This window comes from Schistocerca americana, chromosome 2, assembly GCF_021461395.2.
Source record: "Schistocerca americana isolate TAMUIC-IGC-003095 chromosome 2, iqSchAmer2.1, whole genome shotgun sequence".
Classification (NCBI taxonomy): domain Eukaryota; kingdom Metazoa; phylum Arthropoda; class Insecta; order Orthoptera; family Acrididae; genus Schistocerca; species Schistocerca americana.
Window position 1 is genome coordinate 1,043,808,281 of NC_060120.1, and position 20,468 is coordinate 1,043,828,748.

At 43.7% G+C, this 20,468-nt stretch overlaps 1 protein-coding gene across 1 annotated transcript in view; it reads right to left on the reverse strand.

Moving 5' to 3' along the window:
• The window catches only part of LOC124594659 (vegetative cell wall protein gp1-like), a 109,895-nt gene that overhangs the window by 14,306 nt on the left and 75,121 nt on the right, over positions 1-20,468 (reverse strand). The window contains exons 3-4 of the mRNA XM_047133028.1: positions 9,259-9,399; positions 5,232-5,360 (exon numbers count right to left, since the gene is read on the reverse strand). Of these exons, the coding sequence (XP_046988984.1) occupies positions 5,232-5,360; positions 9,259-9,399 (270 nt within the window). The remainder of the gene's footprint in view (positions 1-5,231; positions 5,361-9,258; positions 9,400-20,468) is intronic.

Consider the following 20,468-nt stretch of genomic DNA (forward strand, 5'->3'; position numbering starts at 1 on the left):
GAATATTACCTACCAGACTAAGGTAGGTATAGTTCCAAGGATCTAACTTAAATTTTTGAAACTTGTTCTGCAAATAAGAAGACCTTTAATTCGAATTAACCTTGTACCACAGATTAGGTAAATAATAATACACAAATGATTATAATTGCAGAACCACACATATGACCTCTGAGTCTGAGACTGCACACAGTATGAAGTCTTCAAGCTCTGCAAAAAATTATTATAGTGTGTAATCATATCGAGCACGGGAAATTTTCGGCCATACCGTTTCCATGCGAATCAAAGCATCAACATTCGTTGGTTGAGGACCGCGACGACCATATTTCTAAATGGTTCAAATGGCTCTGAGCACTATGGGACTCAACATCTGAGGTCATCAGTCCCCTATAATCTAGAACTACTTAAATCTAACTAACCTAAGGACATCACACACATCCATGCCCGAGGCAGGATTCGAACCTGCGACTGTAGCGGTCGCGTGGTTCCAGATTGAAGCTCCTAGAACCGCACGGCCACACCTGCCGGCCCATATTTCTACATCTACAGCTACATCTACATGGTTACTCTGCAATTCACACTTAAGTGCCTGGCAGAGGGTTCATCAAACCATTTTCATACTACTTCTCTACCATTCCACTCTAGAATGGTGCGTGGGAAAAAGGAACACCTAATCTTTCCGTTCGAGCTCTGATTTCTCTTATTTTATTATGATGATCATTTCTCCCTACGTAGGTGGGTATCAAAAATATATATATTCGCATTCGGACCAGAAATTTGGTGATTGAAGTTTCGTAAACGGATCTCACCGCAAAGAAAACCGTCTTTTCTTCAGTGACAGCCACCCCAACTCGCCTATCATATCAGAGACACTCTCACCCCTGTTGCGCGATAACACGAAACGAGCTGCCGTTTTTTGCACTTTTTCGATGTGTTCCGTCAATAATACCTGGTAAGGATCCCATCCCGCGCAGCAGCATTCCAGCAGAGGACGGACAAGTGTAATGTAGGCTGTCTCTTTAGGGGTTTGTCGCATCTTCTAAGTGTTCTGTCAACAAAGCGCAGTCTTTGTTTCGCCTTCCCCACAATATTATCTACGTGGTCTTTCCAACTTAAGTTGCTCGTAATTGTAATTTCTAGGTATTTAGTCGAATTGACAGCCCTTAGATTTGTGCGATTTATCGTATACCCAAAATTTATCGGATTTCTTTTAGTACCCTTGTGGATGACCTCGCACTTTTCTTTGTTTAGTGCCAATTGCCACTTCCGCACCACACAGAAATTCTCTCTACATCATTTTGTACCTGGAATTGATCGTCTGATGATTTTACTAGAAAGTAAATTACAGCGTCATCTGCAAATAATCTAAGGGGGCTGCTCAGATTATCACCTAGATCATTTATGAAAATCAGGAACAGCAGACGGTCTATGACACAACCCTTGCGGAATGGCAGATATCACTTCTGTTCTATTCGATGATTTACCGTCTATCACTACGAACTGTGACCTCTCTGAGAGGAAATCACGAATCCAATCACACAACTGAGACGATACTCCATATGCACGCAATTTCATTAATAGTCACTTGTGAGGAACGGTATCAAAAGCCTTCTGGAAATCTAGGGATATGGAATCGATCTAAGATCTCTTGTCGACAGCACTCATTACTTCATGGGAATAAAGAGCTAGCTGTGTTGCACAAGAACGATGTTTTCTGAATCCGTGTTGGTTATCTATCAATAAGTAATTTGCTTCAAGGTGATTCATAAAGTTCGAGTACAGTATATGCTCCAAAATCCTGTTGCAAATTGAGGTCTGTGATATGGTCTGTAATTCAATGGCTACTCCCATTTCCTATCTTGAATATTGGTGTGACCTGTGCTACTTTCCAGTCTTTAGGAACAGACCTTTCGTCAAGTGAGCCGTTGTACATGATTGCTAAGAAAGGCGTTATTGTGTCTGCATACTCTGAAAGGAACCTGATTAGTATACCACCTGAACCGGAAGACTTGCCTTTCTTAAGTGATTTGAGTTGTTTCGCAACACCTAAGATATCTACTTTTTTGTCACTCATGCTAACAGCTGTTCTGGTTTCGAATGGTATTTACTTCGTCTTCTTTCGTGAAGGAATTACGGAAAACTGTATTTAGTAATTCTGCTTTAGTGACACCATCATCGGTAACATTTCCATCGCTATCGCGCAGTGACGGTATTGACTGTTTTTTGCCACTGGTGTGCTTTACATACGAACAGAATCTCTTTGGGTTTTCTGCCATTTTTTGAGACAATGTTTCATTGTGGAAACTATTAAAAGCATCTCGCGTTGACGTCCACACTAAATTTCAAGCTTCCGTGAAAATTAGCCAGTCTTGGGGATTTTGCGTTCTTCTAAATTTGGCATGCTTTTTTCGTTGCTTCTGCAACAGTGTTCTGACGTGTCTTGTGTACCACGGTCGATCAGTCCCGTCTCTTATTAACTTATGCGGTATGAATCTATTTATTTCTGTCTATACTGTATCTTTGAATTTGAGCTATATCTGGTCTACACTTACATAATTAGCTTGGGAGGAATGGAGACTCTTTCTTAGGAAGGCATCAAGCGAATTTTTATCTGTTGTTTTAAATAAATATATTTTGCGTTTATTTTTAGTGGTAGTTGATACGGTTTTGAGCCTCGCTACAATGACCTTGTGTTCACTAATCCCTGTGTCCGCCATGACGCTCTCTATTAGATCAGAATTATTTGTGGCTAAGAGGTCAAGGGCGTTTTCGCAAACATTTACAATTCGTGTGGGCTCATGAACTAATTGTTCAAAGTAATTCTCAGAGAAAGCATTTAGTACAACTTCGAAAGATGTTTTCTGCCTACCACCGGCTTTGAACATGTATTTTCGCCAACAAATCGAGGGTAGATTGAAGTCTCCACCAATTATAACTGTATGAGTGGGGTATTTATTTGTAATGAGATTCAAGTTTTCTTTGAAGCGTTCAGCTATTACATCATCTGAGTCGGCGGTCGGTAGAAGGAGCCAATTATTATTTTGGTACGGCTCTTGAGTATAGCCTCTACCTATAGTAATTCGCAGGAACTATTTCAACTTCACTACAAGATAAAGTACTACCAACAGACACAAACACACCACCACCTCCTTTCTGAACACGGTTTGCGCCTCTGTAAAAACTTCAGCAGAATTTATCTCCGGCTTTAGCCAGCTTTCTGCTCCTAAACGATTTCAGCTTCAGTGCTTTCTATCAGCGCTTGAAGTTCTGGTACTACAGCTACGACAATTTGCAACTACAATACTGTTGCTTGGTCGATTCTTGTCGTTTCTTTGCCCTGTACCCTTTGAGACTGGAGCCCTTTTATATCTTTCCCAAGACTGTCTAATAAACCGCCCAGTCCACGCCACACAGCCCCTGCTACCCGTGTAGCCGCCTCCTGTGTGTAGTGGACACCTGACCTATTTAGCGGAACCCGAAACCCTACCACCCTATGGCGCAAGTCGAAGAATCTGCAGCCTACACGGTCGCAGAACCGTCTGAGCCTCTGATTCAGACCCTCCACTCGGCTCTGTACCAAAGATCCAGAATCGGTCCTGTCGACGATGCTGCAGATGGTGAGCTCTGCCTTCATCTTCATTCTGATCAACCATAAGTCCGAGACGTTCGATGGTTGATAAATCTTGTAAAACTGAGGCCAAAAATGTATTAGTACACATTGTACTTCGAAGAAAGCTGGCACATTCGTCGCCATATGTGGCGAAGCTTTGTGATTCTCACATATGACATGTGCCGTTGTCTGAAGAGGGGAAAGGGGAGACATTCTCAAACCCTATACCTTCCTGACATAGTGATCTCTGACACTGACGAGCCAAAACATTATGAACATCTGATTAGTATCGTGTTGGCCCACTTTTGAAACGCAATACAGCAACAGTTCTGTGTGGTTTGGGTTCGAGAAGTCCTTTGTAGGTTTCCGGAGGTGTATGGCACCAGTTGTCCATGTGTTGATCATGCATTTCCCGCAAATTACGGACCGATGGCTTGTGGACGCGTAGATAGTGCCTGGTAGCATCCCAGATATGCTACGTTGGGTTCAGGTAGGGCGTTTCTTTTGGCATATACGTAATTTCATTACCACGATCCTCAAACGACTTTAGAGCAGTTCTGGTCCTGTGACACGGACAGTTATCATGGTAAGATGTCACTACTGTCGGGGAAGATGTAAAACGCGAAAGGATATACAGGTATATGGTCCGCATAATCCTTAGCTGTCATGGTGACTCCGGTTACTACCATAGGTGCCACAGAAGTCCACGTTAATGTGCCTCATGGCATAACATTGCCCCAAATTGGTATTAGTCTGTGGCGTAGAGCATGTTTCGAGTGGCCTGGATGACGGCATGTCCAGCACGATCATTCATCTGATAGAAGGGGTAACGTGATTCATCCAGTCAGCCAAAAATTTCCATATATCCGTAGTCCAGTCTGGATGATTGAGCGCCCCCTGCAATAATAACTGACGTTGTGATTTGGTCAATAATGAAATGTAAATGGGTCGTCTTCTATGGAGCCTCCTTCCCAACAATATATGCAGAACAGTGTGCGCTGAAACACAGCTTTACACTCTGTCATCAGATCTGCAATAAATCACTGCCTATCTTCCTTTAAAGAGCGAGCAAACCTTCAACCCTGTAGTTTCACCGTCCTTCAACCATTTTTCATAGACGCTCGCGACAGTAGCACACAGACAGCCGACTACCATCGCTGTTTTTGGGATGCTCGCTCCTAGGAATTGGGCTACACTAACCAAATGTTTGTCAAAGTCGTTTATGTCATTGGATTTTCCAGTTTTCAGTGTATATCGTTGCTTGAATGATTCCTGAATTATCTGTGCTCTGCTTTTATATTTTCCTTACTACATCAGGTACCCGCAATGCCACACAGAAGTATTCAGTGTCGGGGTGAGCAGTGGTCATTATATTATGGCTCATCAGTGTATCGAAGTTACAGCAGTTTCATCATTTGTTACTAGTATGCTGTTGCTTAGATCTTCCACGTTTGGTTTGGTTTATTGGTGCTTTCAAGGTTTTGTAGTTTTAACAAAGATGCTTGTAAAGACGTACACGGTACTTTGATTCAGTAGCCAGTCATTCATATACCATTACAAGCCGCAGGCTTGTGTACGAATGTATCCAGCAGCTATGAAGTCACCTCGAGACTAGAACACATACCTTGATTGGAGGGAGCCGTGCTCGACGAATGTCGCTGACCTCAGCTTGCAGCGGAGATGGTGGAGCAGCCTCTTTTGATTTGCGGCTGCTGGCTGAAGGACGTTCGCCACGAGACGGCCGTGTCTGCCCCTGTGAAAAACAGGAACTTTGATCTGCGTCGAGCTTTGTGGCTGAGTAATAGGAACTATATTAAAATGTTGCAGAGAGTGGGTTGTACAGTAGGGAACATGAGGGAATTATGTCACAGAACAAAAGAAAGGTAACATCTTTTAGATGTATGACAATCTTTATCAAATGTTTAAGTATCAAGAAAGAGTGATGTAGACAACCAAAACTAAACTGATACGAAGAAGATGGCCAGAAAAAGGCGAAATCACAAACATTGGTAGCAGGTATAGGAACCAATTTGCAATCTGGTTTCCATAATATTTCCAGAATTTCCCTATAATATTTAAAGCCAACACAAAAAATTGCACGACTTTCACATTCAGGATAGCCAACGGCCTTGCCGCGGTAGTAACAGTGATTCCCGTCACATCACCCAAGTTAAACGCTTGGTAAGCACTTGGATGGGTTGTCCGGGTCTGCCGAGAGCTGTTGGCAAGCGGGGTGTGTGGTGTCACCGCCAGACACCACACTTGCTAGGTGGTAGCTTAAATCGGCCGCGGTCCAATGGTACACGTCGGACCCGCGTGTCGCCACTGTGTGATCGCAGACCGAGCGCCACCACAAGGCAGGTCTCGAGATGCGGACTAGCACTCGCCCCAGTTGTACGGACGACGTAGCTAGCGATGCACACTGTCGAAGCCTTTCGCTCATTTGCAGAGCAGATTGTTAGAATAGCCTTCAGCTAAGTCAATGGCTACGACCTAGCAAGGCGCCATTAGTAGTTTATTGCCTGAATCTACAGAGTCTCACTTGTAACGTCAATAGCGATGTACAACAAGGATGGATTAAAGTTGAGTATTCCAGCAGCTACGTACTTTTCTTTACAGCATTCATTACGTATCCTGTTTCAGACCTCACGCCATCCTTCGTGAGCTTATAGCGTGCATTGCGGTCCCCTCCAATCACACTGTGTCGGCACTTCTGTCGACACATCAGGGTGCACCCAGTTCTTTTGAGACCTGTTGAGGAGTTACTTGATTTAGAAGTACAGGCTCTAATCACGAAAACTGACTACGGACGGGAGAATGGCGTGCCGATCACATGCCGCTCCATAGCTGCATCCAGTGTCGCCTGTCGGCTGAGGGTGACACAGCGGTCTGTCGGTACCGTTGGGCCTTCTGAGGCCTGTTCGGACTGAGTTTTGTTTCTTTCACATTAATGATCGTAATATCACTTGCTAATAGACCCTGTGTCATCCGATGTCGATTGGCACACCGCCTCATCTGTAGGTGAGGGTAGCAACATTTTTCGTTGCGGTATAAAAACGAGTTCCACTCTACTGTTCGACCTCTGCAGAAAGTCTAAGAACAGTGTAGTTCATCAGTGTTGGAAATTACTGCTAGGTCTCTATTTTAACGGAGTTCCCCAACTGTGTCTCTGGTTCATAGACAAAATGCTCAACCCAATAGAATTGGAAGTACAATGAGATCAAACCTGAGAAGATAAGGATGTGGTACGAACGACGGGAATAGAATTGGAATAACTCCCAATTGACCTTTTGTATGGTTCGTCTATGAGAATGACTTCAACTACCGTTTCATCAATTACTCTCACTCCTGCTACTGGTTACGATTTGAAATGATGTATGCGGTCGATCTCTCAGAGCTGCATCTTCACAACTCTTAATACAATTTACCTTTCTAGGTATACGTACACGACTTGCTAACTGGTGTATCCATCTGTGTTATATCTTAACCAGTTTCCTGTATCAACTACACACACTCTCTCTCTCTCTCCGGATACCTGGCATCAAAATTATATCTGCACTTCCAGAGCACCTTAGGTTCCTCTCATACGTATGCTCGATGTAATAATGACTACTATTGAACTTGCTAACACATCCCAGACAGGTACGCGCTTTGGATGTCATAAAATCTTTGTTAGATCGTCCTGTACTAACAAACAAAGTTGTCTTTTACCCTGATTATCATTTTAGTCTGTTAGAGACATACTTTCCAACTTGTACTGCTTGAAGCAGGGCTTTTCACCAGGTGACACTGCCTTGCACACATGATAATGTGTGGCACAGATCAGCTAGGCGCCAGGTTCTAATATGTACACTACTGTAGATTATACCGTCAGTATACCTGTGCCAGTATATGATTTTGTGTTTCTATTTACCATGCCTAGGCGAACCAAATGAAAGATGAATTTCATTCGGAAATACAGAAGACACAAACCAACATTAAAGAAAACTTCGGCTGGAACAATGGCAAATGACTAGTTGGTTGTTATGAGAAATTGGACAGCCAAATTTCAATAAATTCTCATAAATATGGTACTTAAAGTTCGTCCATTGTGATTTTTTATTCACATAATTCATTGTTTCCAAATACTTCTAGCGTAAGGACTTATTTTTAAAATCATACATACTACAAAAAAATTTTGTCCTAAAAATGCGTCAATAGTTACTTAATACTATTTACTTACAAACTGAGTACTCTTAACATCAATTACCACTGGGTTACCAGTGTTTACTTGCTGGGAAAGCTAACGAAATGTCTCTGTGAAATCTTTCAAAAATACCAATTTAAAAGGTAAGTTTATGGTACTAAGATTTGCATCACACTTTTTGAAATAATGAAGTATAACAAACTCAGAGATCAAACTATGATTAAGCACAATGTTATGGATGGGCTTTACTGTCACGTAAATTACTGCTAGGTCTCTATTTTAACGGAGTTCCCCAACTGTGTCTCTGGTCCATAGAGAAAATCCTCAGCCCAATAGAGTTTGAAGTACAACGAGATCAAACCTGAGAAGAGGCAGAAGGATGTGGTACGAAGGACAGGATACAACTCAATATTGTTTACTTCGTTAAACATTTATTCACATTTACCTGATTAGCAACAACCTTAGAAGCTTATTTGCATTCACGAACATATTCAGGATTATTGTCTGAGTTGTAAATACCCACATCATCATCATATTTGTGCAAATTGTCCGTGGAAAGCATTTTCCTGGCACGAACACGGCACATATTACCGCTAGTAGCTGCCATATTTTTGGCACTTATCTCTGTTTACATGCACAAATAATGACAAAGAATCCATTAGTGAGAATCTGAAATTAGAGGCAGAGTTGATTTTTCTCGGTTTATCATGGAGCTATCGACTACTGTGAATGATGTACATCACTTACCCTGTTTTACATTCAGTAACTATGTTCCGCATCGAGTGTCCCTTATCACTGTTTACAGCCAGAATCTTAAAAATTCAAATTAAAAAAGGAAACGAAAATGTGACATTAAATTAGTAAAGAAAGATGGTAAAACTCTTTCGACATAACATAAGAAATTCTAGCCATGTACACTAAAATACACTGAAAATCTAATCATCCTCCAAACCAAAAACAAGGTGCACTAAAGCCTATGTTATATGAAGTTAAAGGAATCTCACACGGTGAAAGAAACCATGACTACGAAATGTATGAACAGTGGATATGACATGTAGGCAGCAGATAACTGGTTTACAGTGCCAGTTCAGAGATAAGGAGTCCAACAATCACGTGATTTACAAACAATAAGTTTCTGTACACATTTTAAATTAGTTGGTTTTAAATATGGATGCAGGGTGTCCCAGTGACTCATTAGTTTGTGGCTGGGAGCCACTGACATAGATAGTTCAGTCGATTAAGTACTGCTTGCGAAAGGCAGCGGTCCAGGTTTCAGTCCTGGTCTGCCCCGCTGTCTTGACAATCTCGACGTTCCACAGCTGCAGACCTCTAACGATGAACACTACTAATATTGGCGTGTGGTTGGGGATTCGTCAGCAACAGTTATTAGGCAACATCCGCAGAATTTGAATAGTTGCACAGTGAATATGACAGCGATAAATTACGGTGGTGTGTTAATCTATACCTTGGGCGGCGATTCTGCTGGTGGTTTGGGCTTCGCCGGCTCCATGCTGTGTCGCAGTACCGACTCAACCGCAGCGGGAGGCCACTCCGTAGACGGCTGGTATCGCGTGTACACCTGCTCCGACAGGCCGCCGGGCCGATCCTAACAATGGGCGAAGCATTGAGAGGCATTATTCGAACGAATTTCTATCCAGCTAATTGTTCTAATAATACAAAAAATATTTACGCACAAATATCCCCAGGTAAAAAGACTGGAGTGTTGTTGTAGATCCCTTTCTAAAATCTTGGCTATGGTAACAGACTAATCTGTAGCGCAGCCTGATATCACAATACGCATAAAATTTAACGCACTTTGCCATATTTCACTCACTATTCGTTATAAAAACTAAACATGCAAAGTAAATTCAGAATACCTATATTAGATACTGCACAATCCTCCCAAGAGTATTTACGAAAACATATGACACGAAAACTACGGAGACACAAGGGAGGGGGTTCACTACCTATTACTGATAAAGGGACTATTCCTCTCTGAAAACAAAATAGTAGTTTGTTATTTATTACCACTAACTTTTACTAGCGAATAACGTAGACCACCACCGCATTGTTTTTGTTTACTTCTCCATCAGCTTACTCCACCACCCTCCCCTACCTCTCTCTCACGTATAACCCTGTTTTTCCTTGTGGTTGAATGAGGATTCTGTTTGAGAAATTATTTATAATCCTTTATACACCACAAAAAAGTAAATAAAAATGCTACATAGGCAAATGCTCCCAGCATTTCACTACTGCCGCGTACCAATTCAACTGACTCTCTACTTACCAGTATTTCCTTTCGAGAAAGTGTCGAGAGACGATTTGAAGGCTTTCGTCGCCACTCTGTACCATAATGAGAACACGCAGCTATTGCAGGACGTAAAAACAAATGCTTAATCTTTATTGCTATTCATGTCGAATGGAGGCTTACAATGAACATCAAACATAGAGCAGTGAAGGAAATGGCGATTAAGCGGCTGACGAGTCAGAGAATAAAGTTAAAAAAAATTCATTTTGCAATTTTGAATCAGACGCGGGAGTTGAAACTGTCGTAGATACGCAACACCAATTCCCAAAAACTGGAGCAGAATTTATTAATGACTGCTTGTTTTAAACGTCTTAGATCGTTATTCTGAAATGAAGGGGATTTTCGGTAGATATAACCCACCGCTTTCCCATTCGGCATCTACTGAACATCTTTTTTTTCATAGGGTATCATCGCAAATCTCTCAAAATAAAATACATATTTTGATGAACTGCTGAAAATTAATTTACAGCCAAAAAAGAAATTTGCTTTATCGTTATCTTTGATTTGTATGCCTATTTATAATTTATGACAAGTCAACAATTTTATTCATGAAAATGGTTACTGGCTTTTCGTTCATGTAAATGGGTACTAGTTCGATTAAATATTTTCATGTGGCATTCACGAGTAACGAATAATAACTTCTATCGGTATTTATTATTCCAGAAGAAGACGAATAAGTGCCATATTTGTGGGCACAATTATAAGTTAGTTGAGAGGTTTTAATTATTTACTTGAATAAATTTTCTAGCCCAATCTAGACCTAATATTTACGAGTGATAAACTACGTAAAATCTTGTCAACAGTCCTTGATCTGATTACATTTGATAGTCAATGCACAAACGTATTATATCAAAATCTTTTAGGTATAAGTGAATGCTAATTCATTTGCAGTCATATTGCATCCAAACTTGTAAAGAAAAGTTATCAAGCGGATTGGTTACGTTGTTATTCCAGTTTGTTTACAGTGCAGTCGACTTTACTGACCTCGTGAAAGTGTACAGTCTCGTGTATTTATATACTCTAGCGTGCACACGGTTTCTTGTTTAATTGATTCTGCGTTACAAAACTATTTCAACTCTTTCGCGGTAGTGGAGAGAGGGGGAGGAGAATAGCGTAGTAGGGCGCTCATGTGGAATGCCAGAGAGGCTCTCTACAAGAATAGTATGATGTGCTGCAGTGATAGTGTGATTAACGAACAAAAAGAAAAAATATGAGCCTTTCACACACAGGTGGAGGAAGCAAGGAAAAATTGCTAACCATTAGAGAAGGAGAAGAGGGGGGGGGGGGGGGGGGGCGGTGTGGCCGTGCGGTTCTAGGCGCGTCAGTCTGGAACCGCGTGACCGCTACGGTCGCAGGTTCGAATCCTGCCTCAGGCATGAATGTGTGTGATGTCCTTAGGTTAGTTAGGTTTAATTAGTTCTAAGTTCTAGGGGACTGATGACCTCAAAAGTTAAGTCCCATAGTGCTCAGAGCCATTTGAACCATTTTGAACCAAGTGATTGAGGACTTGCTTTAAGTATGGATTTCTCAAGTGAGGGCAAGATAAGAACACTGGATATGTCAGGATACAGCTTGAATAGGGACTGGGCATATGACATAGCTGATGATCAAGACAGGATAGCTCTACAGACTTGTTCCACCAATGTGCACTCTGTTAAATTCTTCTGACGCTGAGGTGGACCATGTCTTATTAGTGCTCTAAAGCATATTAATGCACAGCTGAGGACGTAGCTGATGACAGGTGCCTTTGGGCATGTTGTGGTGGAACTGAAGGAACTGTAGATATGAGTGCTGTCTGTCCTACTGGACATGTTAAGGAAATAGGGTGGAAAAGGGATAGGAAGGAAATAATGACTTTGAGTCACACAAGGCATTCTATGGGTGTGACAGCTGTTTGATAAAAGAGTTTCAGTGCGGATGCACAACGAACATTTGAACTACTATGGGAATCAAAAATCTGCAAGTAGGAGATTAATGAGTGTGGGTCGTTATGGTGTGGTGTGCAGTGAATTAGGAATCTGGGCCTGACAAAAAGTGTGTCCACATGGCCGATGCAGTTAAAGCAGTTGCTCTGGAGAAGCAGAGGATGCAGATTTGAGTGCCAGTCCAGCAGAAATTTTTAACTCTCATTGTTCCACAGACACAATGCCTTGTTTGGCTGTAAGTCATTATTTACCTTCTGTCTCTTTTCCATCCCATTTCCTTTCCATCCCTTTCACCCCAGTTATTCATGTACACCTGAAGAAGACTGGGAAGGGAAAGTACACTGAGCTTATTAGTGAATGCATAATTGCCTGGGTCTTGGGTCACACATGGTCAAATACCTACTGTCAGTAGTAGGAGGACTAGGACTTTTTAGATTACATCCAGACAAGCTTAAAAATGTCCCCATAAGTTTGGAAATTTCAGATACAAAGTGCACTTTGCGATGCCTGACTTATCCTGTCACACGGTATAAAATACGTGACACTTTAGTGAAATAGCATACTGAATACTAGTAATATACATTTTTATCACTAACAAATAACATTTGCTATGCTTTCAATAATATTTGCTATGCTTTCAACTACCCACTTTCAACTACTTTTTCAAAGTTAATCAAACATTTTAGTTACCCCAAGCTAGGGTTAAAATTTTATCATGCTATACAAAACGTTTATCATCATGTGTTGATAATGTTAACTCATGGTGTCACACAGTAAAAACTGTATGACACTTCACACCATGCATTGCCATGTTATAGACAAATTGTAACAAATTACTCCTATACATCACTATGTTACAGCAAAATTGTAACAAATTGCCCCCTACATCACCCTTTTGCAGCATGAAAGCTCAAACAGGACACAATAGGTATCATTCACAAGAAAAATACTGAGACATGTAACTCAGTATACTACAAAACACTACATTATCATAATACACATACAACTTTTTTGTTCGGATGTTGAGTGAGACAGAGTGTTTTCATGATCTTTGTTATAAGCAAAGCTATACTGTAGATCACAATCAATTGCCTGTTTCGCTACTTCTATTGATGTACAAACGATCACACAAAAATCGGAAATGAGCGTTTGGCGTCATTGGCCGGGAGGCCCCTTGCGGGGCAGGTCCGGCTGCATTGGTGCGGGCCTTATTACAGTTGATGCCACATTGGGCGACCTGCGTGCCGGATGGGGATGAAATGATAATGAAGACAACACAACACCCAGTCCCTGAGCGGAGAAAATCCCAGACCCAGCCAGGAATCGAACCTGGGCCCGTAGGACGGCAATCTGTCATGCTGACCACCCAACTATCAGAGCAGACACAGCATCAAGGTAACTGTACTTATGTATCACATACTGGTTTGTCAAGGTGTTGTGACAGTGCCACGACATTCAAAAGTGCCGCTACGTTAGTACGCCAACACGGCGATAGAGGCGCTCCGCAGCTCGGCCGAGCGCAGGAGCGCCACCTGGCTATGAACGGCGCCGGCCGCATGTCACAGCACGGCAGTCGAATGACAGATACGGAGTTAGTAACATGTAACCCGCTAGTGTTTCTACTTTTGTATATCCACGCAATTTATTAGTGATTAAAGTTTATAACACTTTTTGGCGACGAGGTCAGATATTTTTTTTTTCCTGCGTTGTGGAATTGTGTGTTCGTGTCGGGGCAGACATGGAACAGCTTATGCAAGCGCTTATTGAATAACAAACACAGCTGACGGCTGCTATTCAGGCGTTGTCGACGTCGCTTACTCATCGTCTGTCTTCCTCTTCTCCGCCTCCGTTCCCTCCTTACGACGAGGCCGCTGAAGACTGGGAGGATTATGAGAAGCGTTTGCGGCAACACTTCCTGGCTTTCGGCGTTGTCGACGCTCCTATGTGTAAGTCGTTATTTCTATCTTCGATTTCCCCGCGGATCTATCAGCTGCTATCTCAGTTAGCCCCTCTGCGGGAACCTGCCTCTGTCCTTCCAAGAAATGTGTGACTTATTGTCTAACTATTACCGAAAAAACACCCATGTCGTTGCCGCCCGCGTGGCGTTCTACCGGTGTCGTAAACAGCCCCATCAATCTTACCGGGCTTGGGCGGCGGAACTACACGGTCTAAGTCGGAAATGTCAGTTTGTCACGGACACTCATCATGAGTCTTACGCTGATTCAATGGTTAGGGACGCTATTTTACGGCTTGCTCCTGATAAAGAGGTTCGGCAACGTGCCTTACAATTGCCGAACCCGTCGTTGTAGGAAGTTCTCAGCATCGCTCAATCGTTTGAAGTGTCTCACGCTGCTGGTGCGCAAATCGACGCGTGGTGTGATGTAGGCGCTGTACAAACCACTTTCGACGCGGACAATTTGCCTGTTTCACAGGGAAACGACGATGTGGCGGCGGTGCACTCGCGTCAACAACGTCGCGTTGGGCCGCCACGCTCGCAGCGACAACAGCAACCACCGAAGCAGGTTCGTTCCGCCCTTCCTTCTTGTCCACGTTGTTTCGTACAGCATGACAGGGCCGCGTGTCCAAAACGTTGGGCCACGTGTAATTCATATAGGAAAAAAGGCCACATTGCTTCTGTGTGTCAGTCCCCTAAAGTTCCTGTCGACGAGGACGAGGCATCGGACATGGATGTTAACTGTGTGCTTTCTCCAACGAATAAGTTGTTCGTTACTGTTCGTGTTCTGGACAAAGACATTCGCACGCAAGTGGACACTGGCTCTGCAGTAACTCTCATTAATTCTCGCACGTATTTGGAGTTGGGCTCCCCTCCCTTGTCTCTAGATACGCGAAATCTACGAACTTATAATAAGCAGAAAATTCCTATCGTTGGCCAGTTTGATGCTTCCACTGCCTACAAGTCTGTTGTTAGGCCCCTCACGTTTTATGTGGTGGATCATGCGGGCACTGAAAACCTGTTCGGTTATGATGCTTTCCAGTTGTTCGGGTTCTCCATTGATGATGATCTGCACCTCATATCTGAGGACATTCCGTATCAACAGCTGGATGGCTTGTGTTCTGAATTCTCGTCCGTGTTCTCTGCTGGTCTGGGTCGTGCCAAGGATTTTGAAGCCCACATTACTCTTAAACCTACGGCTCGCCCTAAGTTTTTCCGGGCACGCCCTATTCCGATGGCGTTGCGTGCACCTGTCAAAGCTGAGATAGACAGGTTAACAGCTTCGGGGATTCTCCTTCCTGTTACCTCCAGCGAATGGGAATCGCCCATCGTGGTGGTTCCTAAACCAAACGGGAGTCTGCGATTGTGTGGTGATTTTAAAGCCACTGTCAACGCTCAGAGCCTCATTGACACTTATCCTCTTCCCCGTCCTGAGGAGTTATTTACCAAGCTCGCTGGGGGCCAGTTCTTTTCCAAACTTGACTTATCGGAGGCGTACCATCAGTTGCCGTTGGATGCATCTTCCAAGGAATTTCTCGTCATCAACACTCCTTGTGGGTTGTATCAGTACCAGCGGTTACCATTTGGCGTCGCTAGCGCGCCGGTCATTTTTCAGCGGTTTTGGAACAGCTCACGGCTTCCGTTCCCGGTTGCATCAACTACCTGGATGACATTGTTGTCACGGGGGCCTCCACTGAGGAGCACCTTCGCAATTTGTGTTCACTGTTTCGGGTCCTGCATTCAGCTGGGTTGAAGTGCAATCTGGACAAGTCACAGTTCTTCCAACCCTCCATTGTGTATCTTGGTTTCCACTTGTCCCGTGAGGGTATACGTCCTCTACGACAGCACGTTGCGGCCATTACCGCTCTACCCCGGCCGTCTACGGTCAAAGAACTTCAGGCGTTTCTAGGCAAGGTTGCTTATTATCACAAATTCATTCCCTCCGCGGCGGCGGTGGCTCATCCTCTGCATCAGCTGTTATGCAAAAACATCCCTTTCTGTTGGTCCGCCGAGTGTGAGCAGGCTTTTGTCCGCCTGAAGGCTCATTTGCAGTCGGCGCCTTGTCTTGCCACATTCCGTCCGGGTCAGCACTTGGTTCTGGCGACTGACGCGTCACAGTATGGCCTAGGGGCTGTTCTCGCCCATCGGTATGAGGATGGGTCGGAACGACCCATCGCCTACGCTTCCAAGACCCTCAACGATGCCCAACGGCGTTACTCTCAAATAGAAAAGGAGGCGCTCGCTATCATTTATGCTCTAAAAAAGTTCAGCGTTTTTTTGTATGGTTCTAAGTTTCACCTCATCACCGACCACAAACCGCTGGTCTCTCTGTTAAGCCCCTCGGCGTCGCTTCCGGATAAGGCAGCTCACCGCCTGCGACGTTGGGCCTTATACTTGTCTCGTTTTCACTATGAGATTCACTATCGCCCCACGGCCCAGCACGCCAACGCTGACGCGTTGTCGCATTTGCTGATGGGCCCCGACCCGGTTTTCGATCAAGATGAACTACTCTGTTTCCACATTGATGAGGAAGAACGTCGTGCGGTCGAGGGTTTTCCCCTTACAGGTTCGCAGGTCGCGTCGGCTACTGTGCGGGACCCGGTCCTGCGTCAGGTGATCGGTTTTGTGCAGCGGGGTTGGCCGGACAGGACCAAGGGCCGGGCATCGGATCCCCTTCGCAACTACCATGCCTTGCGCCTTCGTCTGTCTGTTTGTGAGGGTGTTGTTCTTCTGGCCACGGATGGCGCATCTCCACGGGTTGTGGTGCCCGCCTCTCTTCGCAAAGATGTTCTCAAACTATTGCATGAGGGCCATTGGGGGATTTCTCATACTAAGTCCCTGGCCCGCAGGCACCTTTATTGGCCCGGTATTGATTCGGACATCGCCCACATGGTCGCTGCGTGTGATCAGTGTGTTCAACAACTGGCTGTGCCTCGTACTCTGCCCTCTCCGTGGCCTGATCCGGTGCAGCCGTGGGAACGGGTGCACACTGACTTTGCCGGCTCCTTCCTCGGCACTTATTGGCTACTGTTGATTGACGCCTTCTCGAAGTTTCCGTTTGTTGTTCGATGTCCGTCGCCCACCACTGCGGCGACGACGCTGGCTTTGTCCAAAATCTTTGTGCTAGAAGGTCTTCCATCCACGATTGTCACGGACAATGGCCCTCAGTTCTCTTCGCAGGCCTTCCGTGATTTTTGTACTGGAAAAGGGATTCATCATGTTACAGCACCGCCCTTCCATCCGGAATCGAATGGGGAGGTCGAGCGCCTTGTCCGCACTTTCAAAAGCCAAATGAAAAAATTCCTTAGTGATTTTTTCCACAGATGACGCTCTATTGCAATTTCTGAGTTCTTATCGCTTCACGCCTCTGGGTGATCGCAGCCCTGCTGAGCTCTTGCATGGCCGCCAACCGCGCGCTCTACTGCACCTGCTTCACCCTGTCAGGCCTTGTACTGTGTCCCCTAGTGCGGGAAAATACCCGGTGGGCACCGACGTGTGGGCACGGGGGTATGGATCTCGCCCTAAATGGATTCCAGGGGTGGTCCAGGCTCTTCGCGGCCGCCGGCTTTGTGAAATACGTACGGACGACGGCATGGTTGTTCGCCATTACGACCAGATGCGCCCACGAGTGGTGGCCACGCCAGTACCACTGCCCCTTCTTTCGTCTCCACCAGCCCGAGAAGCCAGTCCTGTCGCTGCTGCCGATCTTCCGGGCGTGTTGCTGCCGCCGCCGTCGCTACCGCTTCCGAGTACGCCGGAACCGGCCCCAGTCGCGACGCAGCCTTCTCCGAGACCCATCTCACTGGAGCACACCCCCAGGTCCACGACACCTATGGATGCTGCTCCGGAGTTTTCACCCATCATCTCGTCCAGGAGGCACGTTCCACGCGCCAGCTTCCGTCCTGGACATTTTCGACCATACTCTCGTGTTTCTCCGCGGGATCTTCTCGGGGCCTCCCAAGAGGCCATGGATGTCTCCGCACTGTCCGTGTCTCCAAGGAAGTGAGTTTTTTTTTTCAAGGGGGGAAAAGTGTTGTGACAGTGCCACGACATTCAAAAGTGCCGCTACGTTAGTACGCGAACCCGGCGATAGAGGCGCTACACAGCTCGGCCGAGTGCGGGAGCGCCACCTTGGCTATGAACGGCGCCGGCCGCATGTCACGGCACGGCAGTGGAACGACAGATACGGTGTTAGTAACATGTAACCCGCTAGTGTTTCTACTTTTGTATATCCACGCAATTTATTAGTGATTAAAGGTTATAACACAAGGGTTTCAAGCATATTTGTTTTTTAAATTGTTGAACAAAAACATAAATTTGGTATGCTGGTAGTAATCACAATGGGGGCAGTGTCAGTCCACATGTCAATTGACTCTTATTGCCCCAAAAAGTATTCACATCCACCATCCATTTTGGATAATAGCACTCGACATAATTGGGAGTAGTGGCAGCCATCCATGTCAAGTGACCCTCATTACCATCAATTGTGTCCACTATACATTTTGGGAAATGATAGTCACCATGATCAGGGGTAACAGCCATCACCATTTGCCAAGTGACTCCCATTACCCTAATAGTATCCATTTCATGTTTTTTTCTTATATTTCAGATGGTTAGAAAGATAGGATACCAGACAAAGTTAAATGGACTGCAGGAAATATGGAAGAAGCAAAGCAAGTTCTTGTTGAAAATCTATTAAATAGAAAGGTTGCTAAAATTTTAAAACACCTTTTAGCACACTGCAAATCAGATTAAAGTGTGGAATTGGATCAAGTCTAAGCTTAGGAAGGAAATGCGACTGTCCTCCTGCACACAAAGAAGCTATCACTGACCATGTTAAAACATCTGAAGCTACATTCAATTATTCAGATCCTTGTCCTAGCCATTTTTACATATATTGCTGAATAGATCTGGAATACTTATATATGGTACCACTCATTAAATTCAATAAACTATGAATGTTATCTGATATTTTATATATGAATACAAACAACACTTTATTTCTCCAAAAATTGTAATTATTTACACTTGGATGTAGATAATTCAAAGAGAAAAACTATATTTTAGTTTCACCAGAGTATCGTTTCTTGGCTTTAATGACTATCTCACAAACACGAGGCACACCACTCAGTAAGTTTCAGAAGTATTGTGAGATGAAATTCATGAAGCATACACTTCAACTTCCCATCAGTATTATTACTAATGAAGGTGGATTACAATCAGGAAGTTGCAAACATGGCAATCTGTTTCCAGATACAATTAGATGTACCATATCTGCTCCACCCTGTCCTCTTTATGAAAATGGTCTCAAGTTTAAGATGTATACCACTCATTACTTTCAATAAACCTAATAATTGGCATCTAATTATCTGTAGTTACCATACCATGGCTGTGTAAGCAAGGAATAGTACAACACTGGTAAACAAGTCAGGTTTATGTGTTTGTTTTTATCTACATGCAATATTATCCAGAAGAGTGTTGTGTACATACAGAATAGTTTATGAACTGGTATGTTTGTTTGTTTATGTATGTCATCAACGAACACCCATTCCATACTTCACTCTTGTCCCTGTGGTGTTGTGATGTCCACAGTGTACTTCAAGCAATGGCACAATACATCTACATGGTTATGGCACTTCTATTCCTCAGTGACAGTTGACAGCATGCATTGTGAAAATAGAAGGGTACATGGACTAGAGACACTGATACTGCATACTTCAGTATCATATGATTCCATGTGAATGCCACCTAAAAGGGAAAATGTCCACATTACAATAGGACAATGATCCTAAACAACAGTACATTGCATCAAAGGAAAGCCGGAAGATTCTGAAAGACATGGTGTAGCTAAAGCCCTTACTGTAATTCTGTTGAAATGCCCTGGGATGAAATGGACATACACACCCAGAAAGTTTGCATAACAAGCATAGTCAATCTCTGGATTGTTGTAAGGGATTTGCAGCATCATATAGACTCGCAATACCTGTAAAAACTTATAGCTGCATGCATCAAGTTTGTAAGCCAGCACTAAATCAAAGAGAGGATATTTTTACAAAAGCAAAATAGTTTTTTGTTTGTATTGTACATGTTTAAGTGTAAGTAATCACATTTTTGGAAAAATAAAGTTTTATTTTATTTATATTTGAAATACCAGACAAGTCACAGTTTATTGAATTTCATGAGTGGAACCATATATCTGCATTCCAAATCTCATCAGCAAAGTATGTATAAATTGCTAGGACAGGGATCTGAAAACTTGAATAATACTGGATATTTCATATCTGCAAGTAAGGAGTATGTTATACCGTCTGGTGAAGTGCTACCATTTTTTATTTTTATTTTTGATGACATTGTCTGTGGTAAGCAAGAACACAGTTCCATGGGTCACAGTTATGCTGTAGACAGCTTTTATTATGCCAAACATATAGTAAAATTCTGGAACAGTTAGAGACAAAACTAATGTAATTATTCGTTCAAGACAAAGATTG